General features: G+C 38.6%; 1 protein-coding gene across 3 annotated transcripts; it reads right to left on the bottom strand.

Annotated features, from left to right (window-relative positions):
* Positions 1 to 565: 565 nt before the first annotated feature.
* On the bottom strand, positions 566 to 20,185 carry Clec12a (C-type lectin domain family 12 member A). 3 transcript variants are annotated; one of them, XM_036181620.1, is made up of 6 exons: positions 19,914 to 20,185; positions 16,124 to 16,222; positions 15,420 to 15,608; positions 14,378 to 14,529; positions 12,086 to 12,192; positions 566 to 1,166 (listed from the first exon to the last, which is right to left on the bottom strand). In XM_036181620.1, exons 1-6 carry the CDS (start codon positions 20,002 to 20,004, stop codon positions 998 to 1,000), a joined length of 807 nt encoding a protein of 268 aa, XP_036037513.1. In that variant the 5' UTR covers positions 20,005 to 20,185; the 3' UTR covers positions 566 to 997. The 3 variants fall into 3 exon arrangements, with proteins under 3 accessions (XP_036037513.1, XP_036037514.1, XP_036037515.1); XM_036181622.1 differs by lacking the exon at positions 566 to 1,166 and adding an exon at positions 10,529 to 10,950; XM_036181621.1 differs by lacking the exon at positions 16,124 to 16,222.
* Between the last annotated feature and the right edge of the window lie 3,767 nt (positions 20,186 to 23,952).

Raw genomic sequence — 23,952 nt, 5'->3', positions numbered from 1 at the left:
GTCTGATGTTGAATGTGGACCAAGCTTGCTTGTTTTGTTATCAAAAACCTCTGTGTGCTTGCATCAGATATTAGCTCTATGGTGGTCTTGCTTGGGGGTCTTACAACCTGGGCACAATACTTTCTTGCCTGATTTCTCTCTACCTTTATCTGTTGTCCCTTCTAAGTTCTATATTAATTCTCTCATCTTAGTTCTGCCCCATCTTGGTCTTACCCATCTAGTTCTTCCCCATCTGGCTCTTCCTCATCTTCCACCTCATTCTTCTAGTTCTCCATCTAGTTCTCCAGTCAAAATCCTCTCCTGTCAAAATCCTCTCCCAGTCTCTGAGATTTACCATTATATACCCATGCAATAGCAGTACTCTGCTAAAGCTAGGTCACCATGCTTGAATTCTTACAGGGTCATAAAAGGCAGATAAGTTTTCCTAAGGTGACCTTCAGGCTTTCTTTTACAACCCAAAAGGGGAGTGATAAAGGAGGAGGTCAACTGAGAGCTAAGATCAGTTAGTATATAAAAAAGGGAATTTATGTGTTCAATCTACATTCCTAGAAGTGAATAGGTAAGAAGTTAGGAGTCTGTAATGTTAGTAAGGCTGTGTAAGAAAGGAGGGTCCTAGCTTAAGTTGTATGAGAAATAAAGCTGTCTGCCTGACCCAAGAGACAAATGTTGTTTCTATAAGGGTGTTACCTGAATTCAGATCATTTGGCCTTAGGTGCTTGATAGGTATTTTAGATAAATACACTGTTAGGAGTTATTGGAAGCACACATAGCATACAAGAAAGTCATTGCAAGAATTGGCTAATGTATATACAAAAGCTAAAATATCATCAAGACTTCTTGATCCATGGCTCAACCTTTAGAAATGTCCTTGACATTTCCAAGTAGTAGCTTTTGTGAAAGTAGCTGGATTCCATTACAGTTTCCTGTAGCTTGCAGGAGCCGTTCTCATTGAAATCACCACAGCAGGGTAGTAGCTAGAGATAAACATCTGAAGCAGCTACACGCTTTCCTGTGGAAGGTCATTCAGGACACTTTCGACCTGTACCTTGCTGGCTGTCTCCTCACATATGATGCTTTTCTCCAGAGTGCAGTATGTATAATAAACATATATTCCTTCTAAATATCCACAGTACATTTTATGTAAGTCATATGTGCTTCTTTCAAATCTGTAAGAGAAAAATAAGTACACTTGGCAAGTTATACCCACAGAGGAGAATTTTCAACATAAAATTGTTGTTTTTATGGTCTATTATCTAAGTCAAATTTGAGTTGATGATTGAGGGTACATATACGTGATATGAAACCCTGTTTTCTCAACTTTCTACATCTGGAATATTTTCTGTCATTTAATTCCAGACTTAGCCTCTCTTCCCATGGCTGATATGATTTACATTAATGCCATATCATAACTCTACACCTTAACTTTTTCAGTAGTGAAACTTTGGCACTATCCTCACCAAGTGTTTTCATAATAATGATCAAAGAGAGAATAAACCTAATTTAGGAAACATTAAGTCCTGAACCATCTCTAATGTGGCATTTCCTTCTAGCAAGTTCTCAGGTACTCCATTCTGACTAGTAGTTTGTAACATTGGATGAGTGATCATAGATACATATTTATAAATTAAAAACATTATTTCATAGCATTGATTCTTGGGTCAATTAATAATGGTCATCAAATAACTTCCTCAGTCAATGTGGGGAGCAAAAGAAGCCCTGAGTGTGTGAAGGCTTAAGTGGGTGTGTGTTATTGACATGAGCTGGACATGTTGAGGACCATGGCCTGATACCCACAGTGAAATGGCAAAGCCTCAGTCCTCCTGGAATGAGGCTTAGAGGGATGGCAAAGCCTTTCTCTCCCTGGAGTGAGGATCAAAGGGATGGTGAGTCTCTCTCCCTACCCTCCTTTCCCCCCTCCACCTGCCCTCCTCAGGGTGAAGCTCAAAGGGATGGCAAATCCTTCCTCTGGTCCATGCGCAGATGTTGATGGTGTAGAAAATGTCCACCATAACATTCTCCCGTAGTTGTTTGTGGCCTGAAGAGTATGCCCCTTCAGAGATTGCTCCTGCTGAGATCAACTAACCTGTTTCCTGGTTTACCTGTTGCAATAACATCCCCCACATGCAACAGTATAAAATAAACACACTAAACTTCTGAGGTGCCTCAGCGCTTTCATCAGAGAGCCCTGGCTTTCTGTACGTCCACGTGTGCCTGTCTTTTCTTCATTCCCTGACCACTCCAGTCAGGTCTACACATAAGGCAGTACAAGAGTGGAGCAAGTTAAAATTTCAAGACTGAGATTTCCAGAGAGCTGGAGAAGTGGCTTTGTAGCTAAAATGGAGATTCCAGAGGACCTGAGTCCAGCTCCCAGCTTAGACCCATCTGTGACTCCATAGCCTATAATGTAACTCCAGCTCTGGGGTTTACAACGGTTCTGGCTACCACGGGTACCTGAAATCATGTATGAATACTCATATAAACATATACACAGAGACACATAATTAAAAGTAAAATAAGTGTTGAAAAAAATGGTTTTTTTATGATGTGACAATAACAACAAAATTTCACACACACACACACACACACACACACACACACACATTTTTACACTTATTATTTAAGGATTGTTTGATCATATCAAACATCCACTGCTCTTATTCTCTTAATGTAGAGGGAGATCCCATAGGGCTTTGCAGTTGGCTTGAATTCGGAGTGTTAGCATCTGGGCTTTGAAAGGTTGTTTGTGACTGCTATCCTTTGTGATAGCTGCTTTTTGTTTGAAGTGTTTAAAGCTTAACAGAGTTCCTCTTGAAAAGTTCAAAGCCTCTGAAAAACTTGGTTGCAGAAGAACTTAGAAAACCAAGAGGTCTTCTGACTGAAAATTGCTTTTGCATTTGTTTCCTTTGGGAGCTTCAGATAAGAGGTTTTGGTATGCAGAAATTGATTTGCCAAGGTGTAGACTGAATAACATTTTTTTTTTTAAAAAATGGCTTTTGCAAAGCAATAGCAGTCAGGTCACCAGAAACCACCCCCACTGCTGCTGTTAAGCCAAAATTCATCCTGGAGTGACCCAATTTCTTCCATGGACCCACAGAAAAACACAACACCAACACTTGGTGCCCAACATCATGAGAAAGAAGGGATTCAGGTGCTCCAGGACTGGAGGTTTTAAAAAAAAAAAAAAAGTGCGCTCTTAGAGTATGAGGACTCCAGGATTTGACAGGGTCACTGAAAAATTAAATTCCCCAGCTCAGAATTGGCAACAAGTATAATGGCTCCCAGGACAAAGAATAAATCAAGGGAAAAGGCCCTTTTAAGCAGAGAAAACGGAAGGAAAGAAAATAAGAAAAGAAAATTTCTCAATGGAAAAAGGAGAAATGTTTAATCAAGAAAAAAAGGATTTTTCTCTGTAGAAGAAGGAAAAATGTTAAATCAAGGCCCCATAAAAAAATAAAGAAAGAAAAGAAAGCAAAAAGCCTCTTCTCAGTAGAAGAACAGAGAAGGCTCTTTGCACTAAAATGAAGACATTAATGATAACTGGAGCTCAGAGCTCTTTAGTTGCTGCATGCTGCATGGCAGCTCTTTCAGCCAACTTTGTGCCAGCCCAGAGAGGTGGTATTTGAATTTCAAAGAATGATGGGCAGGGCTTAACTGCTGCATCATGAGTTAGTACAGCTGGCCCAGAACTAGAAGTTTCTTGTTTGTTTGCTTAATTTTGGTTTAAATGTTTTTGGGTCCCCTCCTCTCCCACCCCCCTGCCCCTTATAGCAAGAATAACTCATTATCAATCAATGATTCACTCGTGGGAGAAATAAAAAATGAAAACAAGCCCAACTTCTGGTAAAAAATTAGGGCAATTAGGGCAAAAAAAAATTTGCAAAAAAATTGCAATTAGAACATAAAGTACAAAACTAATCCTCTTTGAATTTCCAGAAGTATTAGTCATTCATTGTATGGAGGATGTTATCATCTCTTGACCATCTGATAAATGCTTAAAAGAAAGTTTAATTTTGAAAGTAAATGAACTAAAAGAGCAAAATTCATGATTTTGAACTACATTTGGGTATGTTCTTGTCTGTTTATCATTACTGAGGATTTGGCTCTGCTCTTTAAGCTGCTTTCTAGAAACTCTTGACTAAATTTCATTTAAAAAAAAATGTAACACCTGAAACAGAATGGCTGTTAGCTTATTAAATAATATGACTGCTAAGGCAGTAGGTCATAGAAATAATCTCTTCCTGATAAAAACCCTACAAAAATTATTTTTGCACTAAATAACATACAGGTAAACTGTTCCACATTATTAATAATTGACAGGTTATATTAATATGTTACTTGGAGTCTATAAAAAGGGATTCTCTTTTTAAGATTTTATGAAAAGTACTCTCTGGATATTGCCAAAAATTATCTCTTAAAATCCTATAGAGATTGGTTAGGGTTTTGTTGGTGGTGGTGGTTTTTCGAGACAGGGTTTCTTTGTGTAGCTTTGCGCTTGTCCTGGATCTCACTCTATAGACCAGGCTGGCCTCGAACTCACAGAGATTCTCCTGGCTCTGCTTCCTGAGTGCTGGGATTAAAGGCATGTGCCACCACGACCTGGCTAGAGATTGTTTTTTAATGCTTTTATAGATGGCTTATGTCAAAAGAGCTATGCAGAGAAAGGCTGGTGATAGAATTGCTCAAGTGTTATTACTCCCATATATTAAAGGTAAAGCAGCTCAGTATATAGGACAGGAGGTTTTAGAAATACTCAAAAATAAGTATTTTCACAAACTGCTATATTTATATAACAAAGCTAAAATTACAAGTAAATGGCATTGAGATTGAAGTTTTAGTGCACACTGGAGCTTATATATTATAATTTCTCAAGAATCTTAGAGTACCAACTGGCCTTTACAGGAAGTTTCCACTCAGTTTTTAGGCATTAGAGCAATATCTTATATGAAACAAAGTGCAGAATTATTAAATGTGTAGGGCCTGAAGCACAAATAGGGATATTAAAGCCTTATGTGGCTGATATAGCCATGAATTATGGAGAAGAGATTTGTTACAATGGGAACCTTCTACAATTTCAGAAACAACCATAAAATGATATTTAAAATGGGGTACATTCCTAGAAAAGGTATTGGAAAGAATTATCAAGGAAAATCACAGGCTATACAGGACATCCAACAACAAGAAAAAACAGGAATTGCCTATCCAAATTTGGAGTAGGGATCACTGCTGGTAACCAAACTGCTCTGCTTTTAAAACGGCTGACTAATGAGCCTATATAGTTGGAGCAATACTCTTAACTAAAGAAAAATTACAGGTACTTGAATAGCTAGTAAAAGAACAGTTAGATGCCAAGCACATTGAGGAAACTACTAGTTTTTGGTATTCTCTGTATTTGTAATAAAAAAAAATCTGGAAAATGGAGAATGTTAACTGATTTGAGCACTGTTAATCAAGTAATCCAACCTATGGAATCTTTACAGCCTAGAATTGTTTTAGCTTCTTTATTACCTAAAGAATGGCCTGTTATAGCTATTGATTTATAAGATTGTTTCTTCATTATCTCTTTACAAGAACAAGAAATGGGAAAATTTGCTTTTACAGTGCCTACATATAATAATGTGAGCCTGTAAAGACATAGCAATGGAAAATCCTTTCTCAAGGAATATAAAGCAGTCCAACTTTATGTCAATATTTTGTGTATCAACCACTGGAAATGGTCCATAAACAATTTCCTCAACCCATTATTTACCATTATATGGATGATATTTTAAGGATGCAGACACCTTAGAAAAAATGTTCAATGTAGTACAAAAAAAAATTATTTAGGATTTGAATTAAGTAAAGAGAAAATCTAGCTACAAAAGGTACAGATTAGGAGAGATTAATTCACACTCAATGATTTTCAAAAATTATTGGGTAATATTAACTGATTGTGATCTACCATTGGACTGACTATTCAAGGATTAAGTAATTTGCTTCAAAATTTGCAAGGTGACTTGGATTTCAACAGTCCAAGGGAATTAACAACTGAAGCAGAAAAGGAATTGGCCCAAGTAGAACAAAAATTACAAAATGGCTATGTGGATCGACTAGATCTCACAGGATGTATTTTAGTTGTTTTACCTCCTGCCCATTCCCCTACTGGACTCATTATCCAAAGGGAAGATAATATTGTAGAATGAATTAAATTAGCTCACAAACAAAGTAAAAAGTTAAAAACCTTTATAAAAAAGGTTTCTGAATTAATTATAAAAGGAAGAATAAGACGTCATTAATTGTCAGGAATGGATCCAGCTGAGATTGTAGTACCCTATATTAATGCTGAAATTATGCAATTGTGGGTAATTAATGATGATTGGCAAAAACTTGTAGCAATTTCTTAGGAGAAATTAACAACAAATATCCTAAAAGTAACTGACTTCAATTTATAAAAAGAACTGAATAAATTCTCCCCTTCATAGTGGACAAAGCACCTATTTCGGGGTCTCTTATGATTTATACTGACGAAAACAAATTAGAAATGGTTTGTTATAAAGCAGGAAACATAAATAAAGTAATTCAAAGTCCATAAGATTCAGTTTAAAAATCAGAGTTATATGTCATTTTAATGGTTTACACTTTAAAGAATCTCTTAATATAATTACTGATTCTCAATATATATAAGGGGTTATATTGCATATAGAAACTGCTGAACTTATTCCTAATAATTCAGAATTAACTTTGCTAGTCATACAACTGCAACAAGCAATCCAGGACAGAAATTATCCACTATGTATTACTCATATTTGATCTCATTTTCCAGGCCATCAGCAAAAGAAAATGAAGAAATTGATCAATTACTGATAGGAAGTGTGTTAAAAGCTTCGGAATTTTATAAGAAACATCATGTTAATAGTAAACACTTAAGGAAAAATTTTCCATTACTTGTCAACAAGCTAAGAAAATTATATTAAAAAACTGTCCTATTTATTCTTTGTATAATCAAGTTCCTTTACCTGCAGGAAGTAACCCTAAAAATACACACACAAAAAAATAAATTGCAAATGAATGTGTTTAATTTAATAGAATTTGAAAATTTAAATATACTCATCATACCATTGATATATTCTCTGGATTTCAGTGGTCATATGCCTTAAGTTCTGAAAAGGCTGATTCTGAATTACACATTTGTTAGAGGGAATGGCTATAATGGGCATACCAATGGCAAATTAAAACTGATAATGGCCCTGCTTTTATATTCCCAATAAAATGAAACTTTTTTTTGCACATTATAATATAAAACATATTACAGGGATACTATATAATCCTACAAGACAGGCAATTGTGGAAAGATCTAATTGCACTCTAAAAGAGATGCTTTTAAAAAGAAGGAGGATATGAGGACCCCCAGGGATAGATTACATAATGCTTTACTTACTTTAAATTTATAAATGCTAATGAAGTAGGGACTACAGCTGCAGAAAGGCATTTGATTGTGGGAAAAAAAAAAACCCTGCTTGCCGGGTGATGGTGGTGCACACCTTTAGTCCCAGCACTCGGGAGGCAGAGCCAGGTGGATCTCTGTGAGTTCAAGGCCAGCCTAGTCTACAAAGCGAGTTCCAGGAAAGGCGCAAAACTACACAGAGAAACCCTATCTCAAAAAACAAAACAAACAAACAAACAACAACAACAACAAAAAACCCTGCTAAACTGATTCAGGCTGTGTATTACAAGGATGTTTTAACATCAGAATGGAAAACAGGGAAAGTGTTGTGTTAGGGCTGAGGGTGCTTTTTCCTCTATGTGGGGAAGAATCAAGTCAGTTCGTTCTATAAATTGAAGCCACTTACTTTTCAGATATTTGTTGTTAATTTCTCCTAAGAAATTGTTACACAGTCTTTGCCAGTCATCCTTAATCACCCACAATTGCATAATTCCAGCGTTAGTACAGGATACTACAATCTCAGCTGGATCCATTCCTGACAATTGACAAAGTGGTGATGAGTATGCAGAAATCACAGTGTTTTAGCTTGGTGTACCCGTGTGTCTTGGCACCTGGGGGCAGTCAGGTGACTGGTTGTCTTTCTAGGCAGCACCTTTAACAAGGCTGTTGATGGCCTGGCAGGGCATTCGCTAGCCTGTGGCCTTTTTTTTTTTTTTTTTTTTAACTTAAAACAGGGACCCAACAGCTTCCAGGAGTCAGCGAATACCAGCACTTGCCAATTTTGTTTTCAGGCTTTTATCTCTTCCTTGGCACACCTTAAATGCCACAGATGACTCTTTTGCCTGTGGAGTCAGGAGCCTTGTTCTCCAGATGCTTAAGTTTTAGTCGGGAGGGTGTGGGGAACAAGAGACCTAAGCTTGGCTACAGACATGGCAGGGAACCCAGAATGCAGCAGGGAAGTGGTCCGTTTCTTTCCTCTGGACACCAGAGCCACTGACTCAGTCCTAGGAGTTTGGGGATGTCACTTCTCCTTTCTATTGTCAGGTACAGAGGACAGCCTTACTTACCTAACCAGATTTAATTGCACTTTCAGAGTTACTTAATGAAAAAAGATTTCCAACTAAGATAAGAGCTCATTGTCTCACTTCAAAGTTACTGCCTGTGTTTCTCGTATGCATACAGACAGGGTCCTGATCTTTGCCTTGTCCCTAATTCCAAAAAAATAAATTCTCATGTACCATAAGCTTTTCTTTTCCAAGTTCCCTGTTCTAACTCACTGTTCAGCCAATGATACAGGACCACCACAGAACCAGAATCCAGAGATCATCAAGCAAGAAACTGTAACAGCTAAAAGATATTTACACTCTCCAGACCCAAAAGCAGTTGGGCGCTATAAAAAAGACTTTAATGTAAACATCTATTACTGTGAGATACTTTTAAGAATTGATCACCTGTCTCCTGGATGCCGAACTAGTAAAGGAAACAGGTGCTTTAAAATAATCTGTCTCTGATAAAGCTTAACAAGTTTCAAAATCCATCTGGACAGGCCAGATCTACCAACATAAAATAATAACGATTCTTTTCTCTCTAAGCTTTTTCTGTGTCACCAGCATCTTGTCAAACAGAAAGTTCCCAGCCACAGCCAAGAGGGATACATATCTCCAGAGCAAATGGATGACAGACAACATCCCACAACACCTGTCTACCCCGGAACATCATCCCACAAGCCTGTCTACCTCAAAAGACTCCCCTTCTCCATTCCCCCATTCCCCCCAAGAGCCAACAGATGTGCAAAAATCAGCTAGAAGCAGTTTTTGAGAGGAATGACGCCCCTATTTCCATCTACCTGCTTTATACACACACACACACACACACACACACACACACACACACACACACACATATAATAAGTGGAAGTCTGGGATGTAAGGATTCTGTCCTTAATTATGTCAACAGCCTGTGATGGCGCCCCAGCCTAAAAAGCGGGTGGGCCCTCTGTGCCTTCCTTCTCCCCTTTTCCATACTCTCTCCTCCACGTTGTCTCTCTGTTTCTCTTCTCTCTCCCACTTTCTCTCCCAATAAAGCTCTAAAAGGTTTAAAAAAAAAAAAAGAAAGAAAGAAAGAAAGAAAGAAAGAAAGAAAGAAATCACAGTGTTTAGTCTCAGCATGGCAGACTTTCAACAAGGTGGGCCCTGCCTGACTTCCTATTCAGTGTGTGTCAGGGACCAAGATGTCAGGAACCAAACATGAACCATGGAAAGTACTAGCTAGGCCAGAGAACAAGTCATAAGCCCACTGCCCCTTCCCAGAGCACTAACCAGAGGCCCCCAAAGATAAGAGAACATCCCATAGTCAGGTGCCATGACAACCGAACGTAAAGAGCATTCCATGGTCAGGTAGCCTAGCAACAGAATAAATGGCCCCTGACCAGTGACCTTAGCCAACATCTCGCAGTTGCACGATCTGCCTCACACGTCTTGCACCCCTTCCATATTCTGCACGCCCCTTTTCCCCTCCCCTCCTTCCTGCCCCTTCCCCTCCTATGCTATATAAGCCTTGAGGAGAAAAATGAAGTTGGCAGCTTGATCAGAATCTTGTCTTGCTGTCCTCCTTTGAGTCGCCCTTCCCTTTCATTCGCTCCCACAGGTGGGTTGCCCCCGTTGAAACCCCGCTGGCCGGGGCAAGTGTGTCCTAAACTAACACGTATCTGGTTAGGGGGTCAAAATGCAACAGGATGCTAGCATTTTTGCATATCCAGTGCAAGATCCTGTATTCAACGCCCAGACTGAAATAAACAGACAGAGGGGGTAACAGGGCTGGAGAGATGGCTCCATGGTGAAAGTTCACACTGCTCTTGCAAATAAGTCAAGTTCAGTCCCCAGCACCCAGCTCACATCTACTTGTAACTCCAAATCAAGGCCTCAAACACCCTGCTATAGCTTCTGTGAGCACTGCACTCTTATGCACCTTGTGATGAACACGGTTCCTGCAAAAATATCCAGCAGACTGATACTTAAAGTTTCTTTCTAGTCTCATATCCTGTTTCCCAAATTTCATGGATTATAAATACAAGTGGAATTTTCACATTGTTGTAAATAAAGCCTTCATTTGTTTGCAATAAAAAGCAGAACAAATACAATATACAAATCCAGTTATTGTCATATATTTATAAATAGCTTCCTAAATATGTTAGCAAGTTATAAAGATACTTATAAATTCATGCAGTCTGTGGGAAAGTTCACATTATTTTTCACACTGTAATGTTCGTCCAGTGAGTCTTCAGATAATGCTCTCAACAATCTCCACTTTAGGGCCATAGAGATGGTTCATTTGAGTCCTTGGCTAGCAAGCACAAGGACTTGAGTTCAATCCCCAGAGCCCATGGATAAAATCTGGGCATGGCAGCACACACTTATAATCCTAGCATTGGTGAGACAAGTAGATCCCAGGGGATCTCTGGCAACCTAGACTACTTGAAGAGTTCCAGACTACTGAGAGCTTCTGCTTCTAAAACAAAAAGTGGAGATCACCTGAAAAATAACACCAAAGTTATTCAGAGAATTTTCAGAGAATATTCAATCTGGGGCAAAGGAGGCAGTTAATGATTGCAAGCCAGACTTAACAGAAAAAGAGGTCAATGTAATAGAATCAGAGAAGGGCAATAACCACTCTGATTTCTAACAGATACACACACACACACACACACACACACACACACACACACACACGCACACCATACATACATGTATGTGGAAATATTGTGCCCCCCAATATATTGTGCACCCAAATAAAGCTTATCTGAGGATCAGAGGAAAAAGCCAGCCACTATAGTAAACATAGAAGTCAGGCAGTGGTAGCACACACCTTTAATCCTAGCATTAGGGAGGCAGAGACCCATCCGGATCTCTGTGAGTTCAAGGCCACACTGGGAACAGAGCCAGGCCTGGTGAAACACCCCTTTAATCCCAGCACTAACCACAGAGGTCTGGAGTTCTGTACAGATGGAAAGGAAGTGATGTAGCTGGGCAGAGAGAGGAAGTGAAATGCAGAACAGAAAGGCATATTGGTATGGGTATACAGGAAGCAGCTCTCTTTGGCTGAGGATTTCCAAGTGGTAAGAACATGGCTGGCTTCTTTCTGCTTTTCCAATCCCTCAGTTTTTACCCCAATATCTGGCTCTGGGTTTTTTATTAATAAGACATAACAATTCATCTTATACATGTACACCACACACATACACATAAACACACATGCACATGCATCAACACAAACATATACATACAGCCTAAGATTAAGTAATGTAGAGCTCTGTCAACCTTCCATTCACTCATCTTTGAATTCCAGAATACAAATTCCAGAATACTATATTAAGTACTTAAAGGTGTCTAGTGAATGGTTTCAGCTTCTGCAATCTTAACTATAAGCATTAATTACACAAAAATTCATAATTTGATTATTGTAGGTTATTGGAGACTTACCAAACTAATGACAAGACATGTGTAGCAATTTTCTAAACATTCAAATGTGTCACAGAAGCCTGGAGGGCAGTTGCCTTTAAAGCCGTGGTGTCAGCTGATGCTGCTATAAAAGGCTCTCTGCCAAGCTCCCGAAGAAATGTGCCCACTCCAGTGTAACCATAAAAATCCAGCAAGAACAGAGACTTACCCAACAGAGAGGAACATGTTCTCATTCAGTATCTCGGATCTTACGTAATTCTTTCTGGGCAACAACCCCAGCCAATAACCATGTAACCCCTCAGACTTTACAAATTCCTAAAGAAACAGAGAAGGCCTGTTTAATAGCTGTGTTTAAAGTCTGTACACTACCTCACAGGATCCCATAGTGCAGACTTCTGTGTTAACATTGTAGTTTTGGTGTAGCATTACCACTTCTCAAAGTTATTTAGAAGAAATTCAAAGTGCTTTTTAAGACGTCAGCATTTTTACAGCAGTTTCCTCAAAGTAGGCCTGCTGTGTAGACACAGGGAAAAATGAGAAGGAAACGCCAGTGCCTGGAGGCTGATGCAATCACAGAGCTGTGTTATGGCAGGACATCCTGCATCTGCTCAAACAGTAAAAACCAGCACTATCCCACGCTAGCCAGGACCATGCCCGACCCTGGTTATTGACAAAGTCCTTTGCTTCGCTGTTAACGCTCTGATGAGTCTTGCACAAAGTGAAGCTTCCATCGTGCATCTGGTATCACAACATACCCAACCCCACCTGTGTAAGAACAGAAAGGGTCGATCCTGGTCAATCCAAGTTCACTCCAGAATCTCCCCTCCTACACCCATGAATATCTCTTTTCTCCCAGTGAAACTTCTCATAAGACAAGCCATCCAAATTCCTAGGGATGAGATTCTCCTTCGAGAAGCTCGCATCTCTTCTGGTGGTTTACTTTTGCTTTCTAATAAAATGTTTCAACTTTTCATGGTGTCGGAGTTCTTTGGTGGCTACAAGAACTTAGCAACCATGGGTTGAAGTCTCTGAGATCTCTTCAGCCTTTACCATTGGTGATAAAAGGACCTACTGATTCATTGAATAACCTTTATCCAGAGTGAGTGAAAAGCTTAACAATTTTCCTGATCCAAACATTTAGGTAGTGAATATTCAGTCCTGAGCAAAGGATGTGGTTAACGACTGTAAGCCAAACTTAACAGAAAAAGAGAACAATACAATAGAGTGAGAGAACAGCAATTACTACAGAACCCAGAGTCAGCGCAGGATGCTTTGCCCAAAGTAACATGTGTTTTTCTGTTAAAGCCAGTTGTCTTTTTAATAAAAAATAATTATGAATGATTATTTGAGAAAGGTCAATGAAACAGAATAATTGATCAAATTTCCTTCTCCTATAAAAGATGACAAAGTTTCTTATGGTAGAAAGCTGAGCCATTTAGGGGATATATTTTTACTCAAAGATAAATGACTACGATCTAGGATAAGTGGCTCACATAGATAATTCCAGTGCTTGGGAGGCTAAGGTAGGAGGATTGCTGTGAGTTTGAGATAAGTGAGGGCTCCTGAGTGAGATTTGTCTCAAAAGAAAGAAAGAAAATAATAAAGGATTGCTATGTGAGGGCCAGAACTATTTACTAATAAGTGACACAAAAAGACATTGTTCAGACCAGCAGTTCTCAACCTGAGGGTCATTATCGCTTTGGAGATAGAATGACTCACAGGGGTCACATAAGAGCATCAGAAAAATCAGATATTTACATCACAATTCATAACAGTAGCAAAATTACAGTTATGAAGTAGCAACAAAAATAATTTTATGATTGGGGGCTCCTATAACCTGAGGAATTGTATTAAGAGGATGCAGCATCAGGAAGGTTTATAACCACTGATTTAGACATAAGCAAATAAATAAACAAACCAGAGAATTCATTTTTCATTGGTTATAAAATCTCTGTGTAATATGTCTATTTAACATTTGTCTGCTCTCTATCTATTCAGTGTACTTATTTGAACAAATATCACCCTAGCTGGCTTAACCTGGTTTTTTTGTTTTTGTTTGTTTTTTTTTTGCCTTGTCAATAAAAAACACAATATAGTGACAATAAAGATATTCTCCTGTGTGACTTATATGGGGGTGGTGAGCCTTAGCTACGGTGGTCACACTCTCTGTTTTTGGATAACTATTCTGAGGGTATACACAGAAACCTGCTCCTACACTTCCAACTTGGAACCAGACAAGCCTGAGGATTCTGGGACTCCCTTGTCTACCTATGTATCTTCCAGCTTCTAGGATTCTGCTACAGCTAAAACCGTGCGTGTTTTAGCCTGACTGTGATTTCCCTGAGACAAATGTGCAAGTCCCAGTCTCCTCCCCATGCAAAGAAAACAATCCTGAGTCATGAATGGGTCACTGCATGTCTTCCCAACACGTGCCTCTTTACCCCATATTTCATGATGTGAAGTGATTCCTTTCTAAGTGAACAGAGACATGGAACCTTACCAGCTCACTCCTGTTCTTAATCTTCAGAAGGCTGGCATTCCGAGCCGAACAGAGCATTCCACTCTTTTGCCATGTTCCAAACCCATCAAGTTTAGAGTAACAGCTGTCCTTGAACCATTTTGAGCCCTTTGGACAAGGTTTGCATTGGTGCTCTGGAAGGAGGGCAGAGTGTTACAGGTTTGTAGGAACACTCTTGATCACTATTTCTCTATTGTCTGTGTGACAGTGACAAGATTTACTGTGTTTCTTCTCTTTAGGTTGATGAGAAAGAAATAAAGTCACCTATATGGCTATACACCCTAGGAACATAGCACAAAACTTGGGCAAAACTCAACTGTTCAAGTACCTGGCCAGATTCAAATGTATTGTCCATCATTTGGAAACCTGGGTAGTTTTCCTTTGTTTCTGGTTTGTTTGTTTCCTTTGGTTTGTTTGTTTATTTTTCCACTTATGACTCTAAAAATTAATCACAGCAAATGCTATCTAGTAAAAACCTGGCTCACAGAGTCACATTGGTCTGGCTTTCTCCAGCAGGTGTTTCTTTGGCTTTCAACTTCCAGAGTATTGAAGAGGTACCTTAGAAGCATGGGAACATAGTTTAGCCACAAAACTACCAAAGCACCGAAAGATAACACTCCTTTCCCCTGTTCCATACATCACCTGAGACTTCACTTCTTTGCCAGAACTGTTCACTCCTTCAGCACTAGCTGAAATTTAGGAATGAGGTCATGTATAAAGAGGCATCCTCCCCTTACCACCTCTTGAGCTTTGTGCCCAGAACGGGGGTAATAAACTGAAGATCAGAGAAACTGATTATACTGTCTGGTGCTTCATTATGTAAATGTCAGAACCTTATAAATTGGCAGTCTAGTTATTTCTACATTCATGTTTTCCCCCTAACTATGGGGAAATATCAATGACTCATTTACCAAACACATTTAATTCCACATTTAATATTGGCTCCATAAGAAAGTGATTCTTAAAGGACCCTAAGGTTTAGTTCGTTGTCCAGGAAATAGTATTGAGAGCAATATAAGGTTACCTGGTTCCTTTTTATACAGCTCACGACACAGCTGGGTAGCTATCTTTTGCAGCATGGCAGAGAGGTTCCCAATTTTCTTGGAGCTGTTGAGATCATGCATCAGCTGTAGGGAAACATTTCTCTGAAGTTCTTCCTTGATGTTTTGTAGTTGACTTGATTTTATCATTTCTGTCTCCAAAGTTGTATAAACTCCAGGATTTTTTTTAAAGACAGAGAAGAGAAGAAAATAGTAGATGAATTTCAAAACCTTATAAATTCTCAGTTATTCTATCACCTTTAGAAATTTGGTGAGTTCTTTCTTCAGAAATAGTATTAAAATATTAAAGTGATAGGAAAAGGCTTCTTTGTAGGAGTTACTGGAGGAGATAGAGTATATGTCTATGGACTATAAGACCCTCTTTGGGGCATAAAGCCTTAATTCAACAACTCACAGCATTCTAAATTAAACCTAAAATATCTATATAGATACATACACTTATAAATATATATGCAGATATATTTATGCAACACTATGCAAACTCAGCAGGTTGCATTTACATATTCATTTATATATCCATGTAACAATAATGACTAAAGAATAAGAGGCTATGAATTTGAGAAGGAGCAGGCAGGGGCATGATAGGGATTAGAGAAAAGGGGGGGATGGTGCAAGTATATTTTCATTAAATTTAAATGTTCTTTTTAAAGAATGAGGTGATACATACACAATCTTCCTAAGACCCCCAGTCCAATGAGCAGCAGAAAGCATAGAAGAGTCAGAATCAAGATTGCTTTATGCTGTGAATGGGAAGGAGTAGAAGGTACTGTGAAAAGAAAAAGAGCATAGCATTTGAGAAGCAGCTCACACTAATTTCATTCATTCATTCATTCATTCAGTCAGTCAGTCAGTCAGTCAGTCAGTCATCCACCCCTCATTTCTTTTTACTATGTACTTTGTAATGAAAAGTATTTTGCTAAAAACTAAAAGACTTTAACTTATTTTCAAGAATAATCAGATAGGAAACCATAAGTAAGACATTAGGTTTTATTTTGAGGTCTTTGACTATGCTCTCTTGCACCCCAGATTTTTTTGTTCATGAGCTGCCTAAAATTTCTTACCAATAAGATCGAGGCAATGATTTTTTTTAAAGTAAGAAACATTCAGTAAGTTCTTTTGAATGAGAAGCTGATGAAAGATACAAAAAAGTAAAGATAAAGTTTATAAAATAGAGAGGAGGAAAGGAATGGAGAGTACAGATAGTGTGTGTATCCTTGGACACATTTGTGGAGAGTGTCTGGAGGCTGAGGGAAGCCATGTCAGTCGGAGGAGTCTCTCGGAATGTAGAGGTGAGGCTTGACAAGAAGCAGTCCCAGTTGTTAACGCACTCCTCTCCAATGCCAAGAGCAAAGCAGGCCATCACGCTCCCGGCATCCCTCTTCAGCTCTCTGCCACATAGTCTGGATGTACAGCTCTCATTCCAAATTTTTCAATATTGTCTATAATTTTCCAGCAAAACATTGTAATGGAACGATTTTATTATTTTCTGACCAATGAATCACAGACTACACCATTTTCCTAGAAAGTTATAAAACTTACATTGTGAATTATTTTAAAGGCATTATATGATTTAAATTATCTGTATGGATGGATATATGAAAAGACTGTTTCAAGAAAGTAATTCAAGAATTACCTAATATTCTTTCTCTGTTCCTGAAATTTGTCTTATATCAACAACTGGTAGCATAACAATGTTGCAAAATCTCACAAAAGTGACATATTAAATATAAAACTCAATTTCTTAATATTTGTAAAATTATTGTTAGTGAAAGTACTATAAATGTTCCAGTCCTTATCTGGTTTAAAATGCAAAGTCATAGGCTATCTTTCATCAAAATTGTTTTCTCATTTTTGTATGTATTCAATTATTTAAAAGTTATCAGAATTAGGTACTAGAGACTGTTGTGGCTGTTAATAAAGCAAAGTAGTGAGGTGAGCATGTTTATGTTGTCCTGTAGATGCATTTTAAAGTGACAGGAAACAAACAGCTAAATGATTGATAGAGAAATGATAGACAGGAAGATAGATAGATAGATAGATAGATAGATAGATAGATAGATAGATAGACAGATAGATATGTAGATAGATAGATAGATAGATATGTAGACAGAAAGATAGATGATAGATAGATAGATAGATAGATAGATAGATGATAGATAGATAGATAGATATGTAGATAGATAGATAGAAATATAGATGATAGATAGATAGATAGATAGATAGATAGATATACCGGTAGATAGGTAGATAGGTAGATAGGTAGATAGGTAGATAGGTAGATAGGTAGATAGATACACAGACATTTGAAACTCATATTTTAGAAAGTATATGGTTCAGATGTCATGGATATGGGGATGAAATGTGCAGAATTCTTGTGAAGAACATGACAGTAAGAGCACCCAAACCATAGTTTAGGGGAGATATATATATATATTTTTTAATTTGAGGAACAGAATACGTTGAGAGTAGCTAAAGATTGTCCTGTATGAGAAGAGTTGTTCAGAGAGAGTTTAAAATGAAGCAAAGCAGTGGAAGAGTGGGTCAGGCACTGAGTTTCCTTTAGACGACTGGGGGAGGTCCTAAGGGGATACTTGGAAGCCATAGTACTGGAAGCTGAAAGGCATGGGGTGACTTAGAGGAGAAGGAGAGCTGTAAAGTACCCTTCAGTGAGCCATCAAAGGGTATAAGCAAGAAGTCAGGACAAGCAGAACATCAAAACCAGCTCAACCACAGGAACAGTGAGAGTGAGATGTGTCATGGAGAATGCCCAGTGGGAAGGAATATCACTTAGGTTTTGGTGTGTTGTGAGTGTTGTGTTGTGTGTGTCGTGTTGTGTTACATTGTATTGAAAGTAAAGCCTCGCTGGGCGGTGGTAGAGCACTCCTTTAATCCCAGCACTCGGGAGGTAGAGGCAGGCGGATCTCTGTGAGTTCGAGGCCAGCCTGGGCTACAGAGCGAGTTCCAGGAAAGGCACAAAGCTACACAGAGGAACCCTGTCTTGAAAAACCAAACGCCCCCCCCCCCCTGCAAAGTAGAGCCTCACACATGCTATGTAAGAGCTCTAACACAAAGCTATGTACTCAACTCTCTTTTTACTTCTCATTTTGAGACAGGATCTCACTAAACTAACTGCCCAGGTTGACTTTGAACTCAGGTCTTGAACTTGTAATCCTCCTGCCTCGGCCTCTTTAGTAGCTGAGGTTAGAGAACAACTCCCTCATGCCTAGCAAAGAAAGTAATTTTAATAGAGGCTGTTCAGCATTATGAGGACAGTAGGAAAGTACAGCAGGGAAAGAACAGAGACAGGAGGCCATGAGATAGCTCGGGGGTAAAGGCACTTGCTGTGCAAGCCTGACGACCTAAGCTAAATCCCTGGTGGTTCACATGGTGGAAGGAGAGGACTGACTCCTCAAGATGTCCTCGTGTCTCCACACATGCACTGTGTTCAGTGCACACACACACATATCTACACACACGTATACATGCATGCACACACATACACATTCATACACACACACACACACACACACACACACACACACACACACAAATTAAATTTAACCTAAATTTAAAATGAAGAATAGAGATCTGAATGCTAGGATAACACAAGGAAACCCCAAGAGACCTGGACAATGAGGAAAGAAGCCGGATAATAAGTGTTCTTTCTGGACACACACACACACACACACACACACACACACACACACACATACACACACACACACGCACATGCACACACACGTGCAAAGTGTTCTCTCTTTCTCTTTCTCCTACTCTGTAAGCATTTTACTTTTCAAAACTATAAAAAGAAGAACATATAAGTCCATTACTTTTCTGCACAAAAATATAGTCCTAGTTCCATGGTTTCATATAATGAACACACACACACACACACACACACACACACACACACACACACCAACAACAACAGCAACAACAAAAGAAAACAAAAATAAATTCTTCATAATAAAACACCAGCATTTCTACATAGAAAAACAAACAAACAAACAAAAACTACATTTGAAAATACCATCCATGCCGGGCAATGGTGGTGTATATCTTTAATCACAGCACTCGAGAGGCAGAGGCAGACAGATCTCTGTGAGTCTGAAGCCAGCCTGGGCTGCAGAGTGAGTTCCAGGAAAGGTACAAAGCTACACAGAGAAACTCTGTCTTGAAAAACCAAAAAGAAAAAGAAAAAGAAAAAGAAAAGGAAAGAAAAAGAAAATACCATCCTATCCTGTCCCATGTACCAAGTTTTAGTACTTTAAAAAATTGTAATTTAAAATATAGTGTTTTATTACAGTGATTTATGCCTTAAAGAAAAAATCTTTATAATCACTTTTGTACTTTGGGTTTAAATAAAAGGCTTAATTAAAAATTCACACTGAATAATTACTTTATTTGAAGTGGCAGTGGCTACAGCCTTGCATTACATCCATGGCTCAAAATCTTACCTCTTCCCCCACATCTTTCAGACTTCTGGATATTTTCTTTCTTATCAGTGTCCTGGAATTTGAGATTTGCATAAACGATTTCTTCAGTCATTGATGAATAGTCAAAGAAAGCTCCACAAATTGTCCTTTGAAAAAGATGAGAGAGAACTAAAAGCTGAATGAGTCTACCTGGAATTTTAAATCTTCTGTGTGTAAACTGAAACTAGTCTCACAGCTAGCATTTCTTTTTAAAAACTCACTGCGTCAGTCTCTCAAATATGTGCCCAAGAGCCACAGACAGACTGTCTGTAGCCTCAGACAAGAACAGATAAGAATCAAAAGAGGAAACGTCTTTCTTCCTCTTATTTCTTCCCTTTTCTCATTTCTACATAAAGTTTTGAAATTTTGTTTGGATAATATTTGTGTTGTGTTAAGTTGCACAATTCATTTCTACCACATGGTGCAGATACAGCCTAGGATTAAACCCTCTAGCAAGAAAATGATTGGAATGACTCAGTTCTCAAATGCTCGCTGATGGAACCGCAGTAGACATGCAAGGTGTCCTGTGCATAGAATGGTCAAGGTCTCCAGAGAAAGACTGGCTTAGTTAGAACTGAACATTCACAGAAATGACACTGGAGGAGTAGGAGATGAAGGACCATGCTCTCTCTCTGGTACAAAGGTTCCGGATAGATTAACAGGAGCTTTGCTCCCAGCATTAGAGAGTCAGAAGCAGATGGATCTCTGTGAGTTCCACGATAGCCTGGTCTACATAGTGAGTTCTAGGACAACCAATAATACTACACACAGGGACACTTTCTCAAACCACCACCACCCCCGAAATAACTAACAAGCTAAATAAATAACAGAAGACACTACCACCACTGTGCAACTGGTAAATGAATGAACTCAAAACTGGTAATAGTGAGTCAAAACTGTAAGACAACCTGGGTCATGCTAGTACCAGTTTCCTTCCCCTTTTCGGTGGCTCATTGTAGTACCTCGTATGGATTGAGGCTTTGTGAAAAAACGTAAGTCTGGCTTCAGGTTTCCTGGCCATGGGGCTGTTGACAGAGCCCTCAAACACAGGTTGTTACTCTAAGCATGCACATTCCCGGTTGTGGTTCAGAACCCAAGGTTCATAGTTTTCTGTTGTCATTGTTGTTCAGAGAAACTAGGTGTTTCCAGGGTTTGGAGACTACACATTAGAGACTGGGAGTCTCATCAGTGGGCAGTGCCCATTTTTTGAATACCTTCTCCTAATATTTCTTAGGAATTCTTAAGTGATATCAACATATAAATAATGACATCAACACATAAACAATGTTAAATAGGTTGGCATTATTTTTAACTATAAAAGAGAATGTTTTTAATTCAATAAAAATCAATTGTTTTGTCATGATAAAAAAAAATGTACAGACAAGAAACACTAGATTGACTTAGTGAGTTGTATGTGTTTATTTCCATGTTTAGATATGAGTATCAACAATAATCAAAGAAAAGAAGGCTATGAATTTGAGAGGAAGTAATGGACAGACTGGGAGAGGTTGGAGGGAGGAAAAGAATGGGAGGGGATGTAATTAAATTTTAATTTTTAAAAAGTTAGCAAACAGAAGAGATTTTGTACAACATTTACCAAAAGTAAACAAAAGAACCACAAGTACAAATAAAGTACATATTTACAAAATGATATTGAAGAAAATTCTAAACTATTAGGAAAAGAAATCAGAAAAGTATGCTTTAACATTAGGAGTACTAACAGTGTAAAATCATTTGTAAAAGTTTCAATAAATGTTAGTTGAATTAAAACAATAAAGATACTTTCCTGACACTCAAAAAGACTATTTTAGGGTATAATTCAAAATAATTACAATGAAAGATTTTGAATGTTTCCATCACAAAGAAATAGTATGTTTGAGATAATGAGTAGCCTAATAGCCTGAGTTCATCATTATGATACTGTACTGAAGGATCAGAATCTACCCCATAAGGATGTACAATGACTAGTTTTAAATTAAAAAAAAAATGTTAAATGGGCTATCAAAATCCACATGAAAATATAAACATAAAAATGGCATAAGCAAAATTTAAAGGATACAGTATCCAAGGAGATGGCTCACATACAAAGTGTTTGCTGTGCAAACATAAGGACCTGAGTTGGATTGCCTCCACCCACATAAGAAACATGGCATGGCAGTCATATATGTAATCATAGGACTGTGGAGATGAACATAGAAGGATCCCTGGGTCACATTGTGTAAGGACCAGTATCAGGTCAGGACACACCAAGACCAAGTTCTAAGCACAAAGGAGATTTATTTGCTCCAGATGGGGGAAGGGCAAGAAACAGAGGCCTAGGGGGAGAGGGAGAAGGGAGGAAGGCAGAGGGGGAAGGAATATCTGTCCCTGAGGGGCACAAAGGACTGCCTCTGCACAGAGAGGAGACAGACATTGCCCATAAGAAAATGGTGATTTATAAAAGTAAAAGGAGAAACTTCACGTTAAGATGAGGTGTTTAATTCTAATTGGACATGTTAATAAGGTGAGCCAAAGGGGGCTTTTGGTTGCTGGACTTCACTACTTTGATAGCCCAACCTTGATAGTCAGCCTCAGGAGGCGGAAGTGGCCAAATAAGGAAATGGACCTTGGTAGCTAGCTTTTGGAGCATAATCTAATGTTTTTTAAGCAAGGCAGAAGAAATGGGAGAGAAGGGCAAGGCCTGCCAGAGCCATGTTTGCCATGCTCAAGCTGGATAGAGTCCCTTCACATTGTCTAGCCAGCCTAGTGATCACCAAACCCCACTAAGAGATGTTGCCTCAAAACACAAGGCAAATTCTAGCTGCCTGTTCACATGTACCCCTACATATTTGTATATGAAAATCCACACTTACCTATGCATACAAATGTGCATGCATATGAAATGCCCTCCCGTCTCGGTAACTTAGCCTAAGAAACGGCCTTAAGAGAGATAATTGGGAAAGTAACCTTGAGTCAAAGCAGGAGATATCAAACACCCAGTCTTGGGAGGAAAAAAAAAAACCTTGAGTCAGAACAAGATATCTATAATTGGCTACCTGGCCTTGGAGAACAAACAGCTGCACATTTCTGAACATTAAAGATAGTCCCCAAGTTCACCCTGGCCTTATTTGAATTAACCAATGGGAACCCTGTAACTATGCTTCTCGCTTCTGTAACCGTGCTTCTGCCCTTAGGACTCTATAAGAAGTCCCCCTTCCCCTAGGAAGGCGCGCAAGTCTTCCCGGAGACTGTGTCGCCCCAGGTACCTGCACATTTGAATAAACCCTCTTGCTGTTTGCATCTGATCCGTGGTCTCGGTGTGTTCCTTGGGTTTGGGGTCTCTCTTGAGGAAAGATCCCCTGTGGAGGGCTTTCACATACACATATACACATATCAAGACTGTTAAAAAATATACAATTTTTATTTCCTTCTAACTACTTCATGAGTGGTAGTTTCCTGTTTACAAGCCTTCAAGACAGATGTTCTTATTATCACCTTGATTCCCAGGAATGTAAGTAAACTATAACCAGCACAGTCCTCAACACAGACGTCATAGCAGATGGAGAGCTGAGATATAAGTAGATCCCAGCTGCTTGTTTTAGACACGTATCTTCCCATGATGGGAAACCATTGGCCTTTCCTTCTTCCTGACAGGGGATCAAATATTTCTATAGGAAGAACAAAAACATTCACATTTTAGAATATAAAACATGAATGTGGGCTAAGTCTCTGAGTAGAGAAAGTTTTCTCAGAAAGATATGAAAAGTCGTTAAGGATGAACAAACGACTACATCAAAATCAAATACATATATATATATACACAGCAAAATAAAACACAGTAAAAATAGCCATTGTAAACTGAAAAAGTGTAAATATACATAAAATACATCATATGTGTCATAGAGGATGGGGTGAATTTTATAAATTCATAAAGTTATACAAATTGATACACAAAAAGGTGAATGGTGATAGGAAACTTGACATCATTAACAGACTCTTGGTTTTTGAAACAATTTCTAATAATTACATTTTTGGCAGGAAA

This window comes from Onychomys torridus, chromosome 3 (assembly GCF_903995425.1).
Source record: "Onychomys torridus chromosome 3, mOncTor1.1, whole genome shotgun sequence".
NCBI classification, from domain to species: Eukaryota; Metazoa; Chordata; class Mammalia; order Rodentia; family Cricetidae; genus Onychomys; species Onychomys torridus.
The sequence above is the reverse complement of the archived record's forward strand: the minus strand, read 5'-3'. Positions and strand labels throughout refer to the sequence as shown.

Coding starts and splice junctions, on each gene's coding strand:
- Clec12a (XM_036181620.1), bottom strand. CDS start 20,004: ATGACTGAAGAAATCGTTTATGCAAATCTCAAATTCCAGGACACTGAT. Junction 15,609..16,123: donor GGGGGTCTTAGGAAGATTGT/GTATGTATCACC, acceptor AAAATCCTGGAG/TTTATACAACTTTGGAGACA. Junction 12,193..14,377: donor TTAAGAACAGGAGTGAGCTG/GTAAGGTTCCAT, acceptor CTGTTTCTTTAG/GAATTTGTAAAGTCTGAGGG.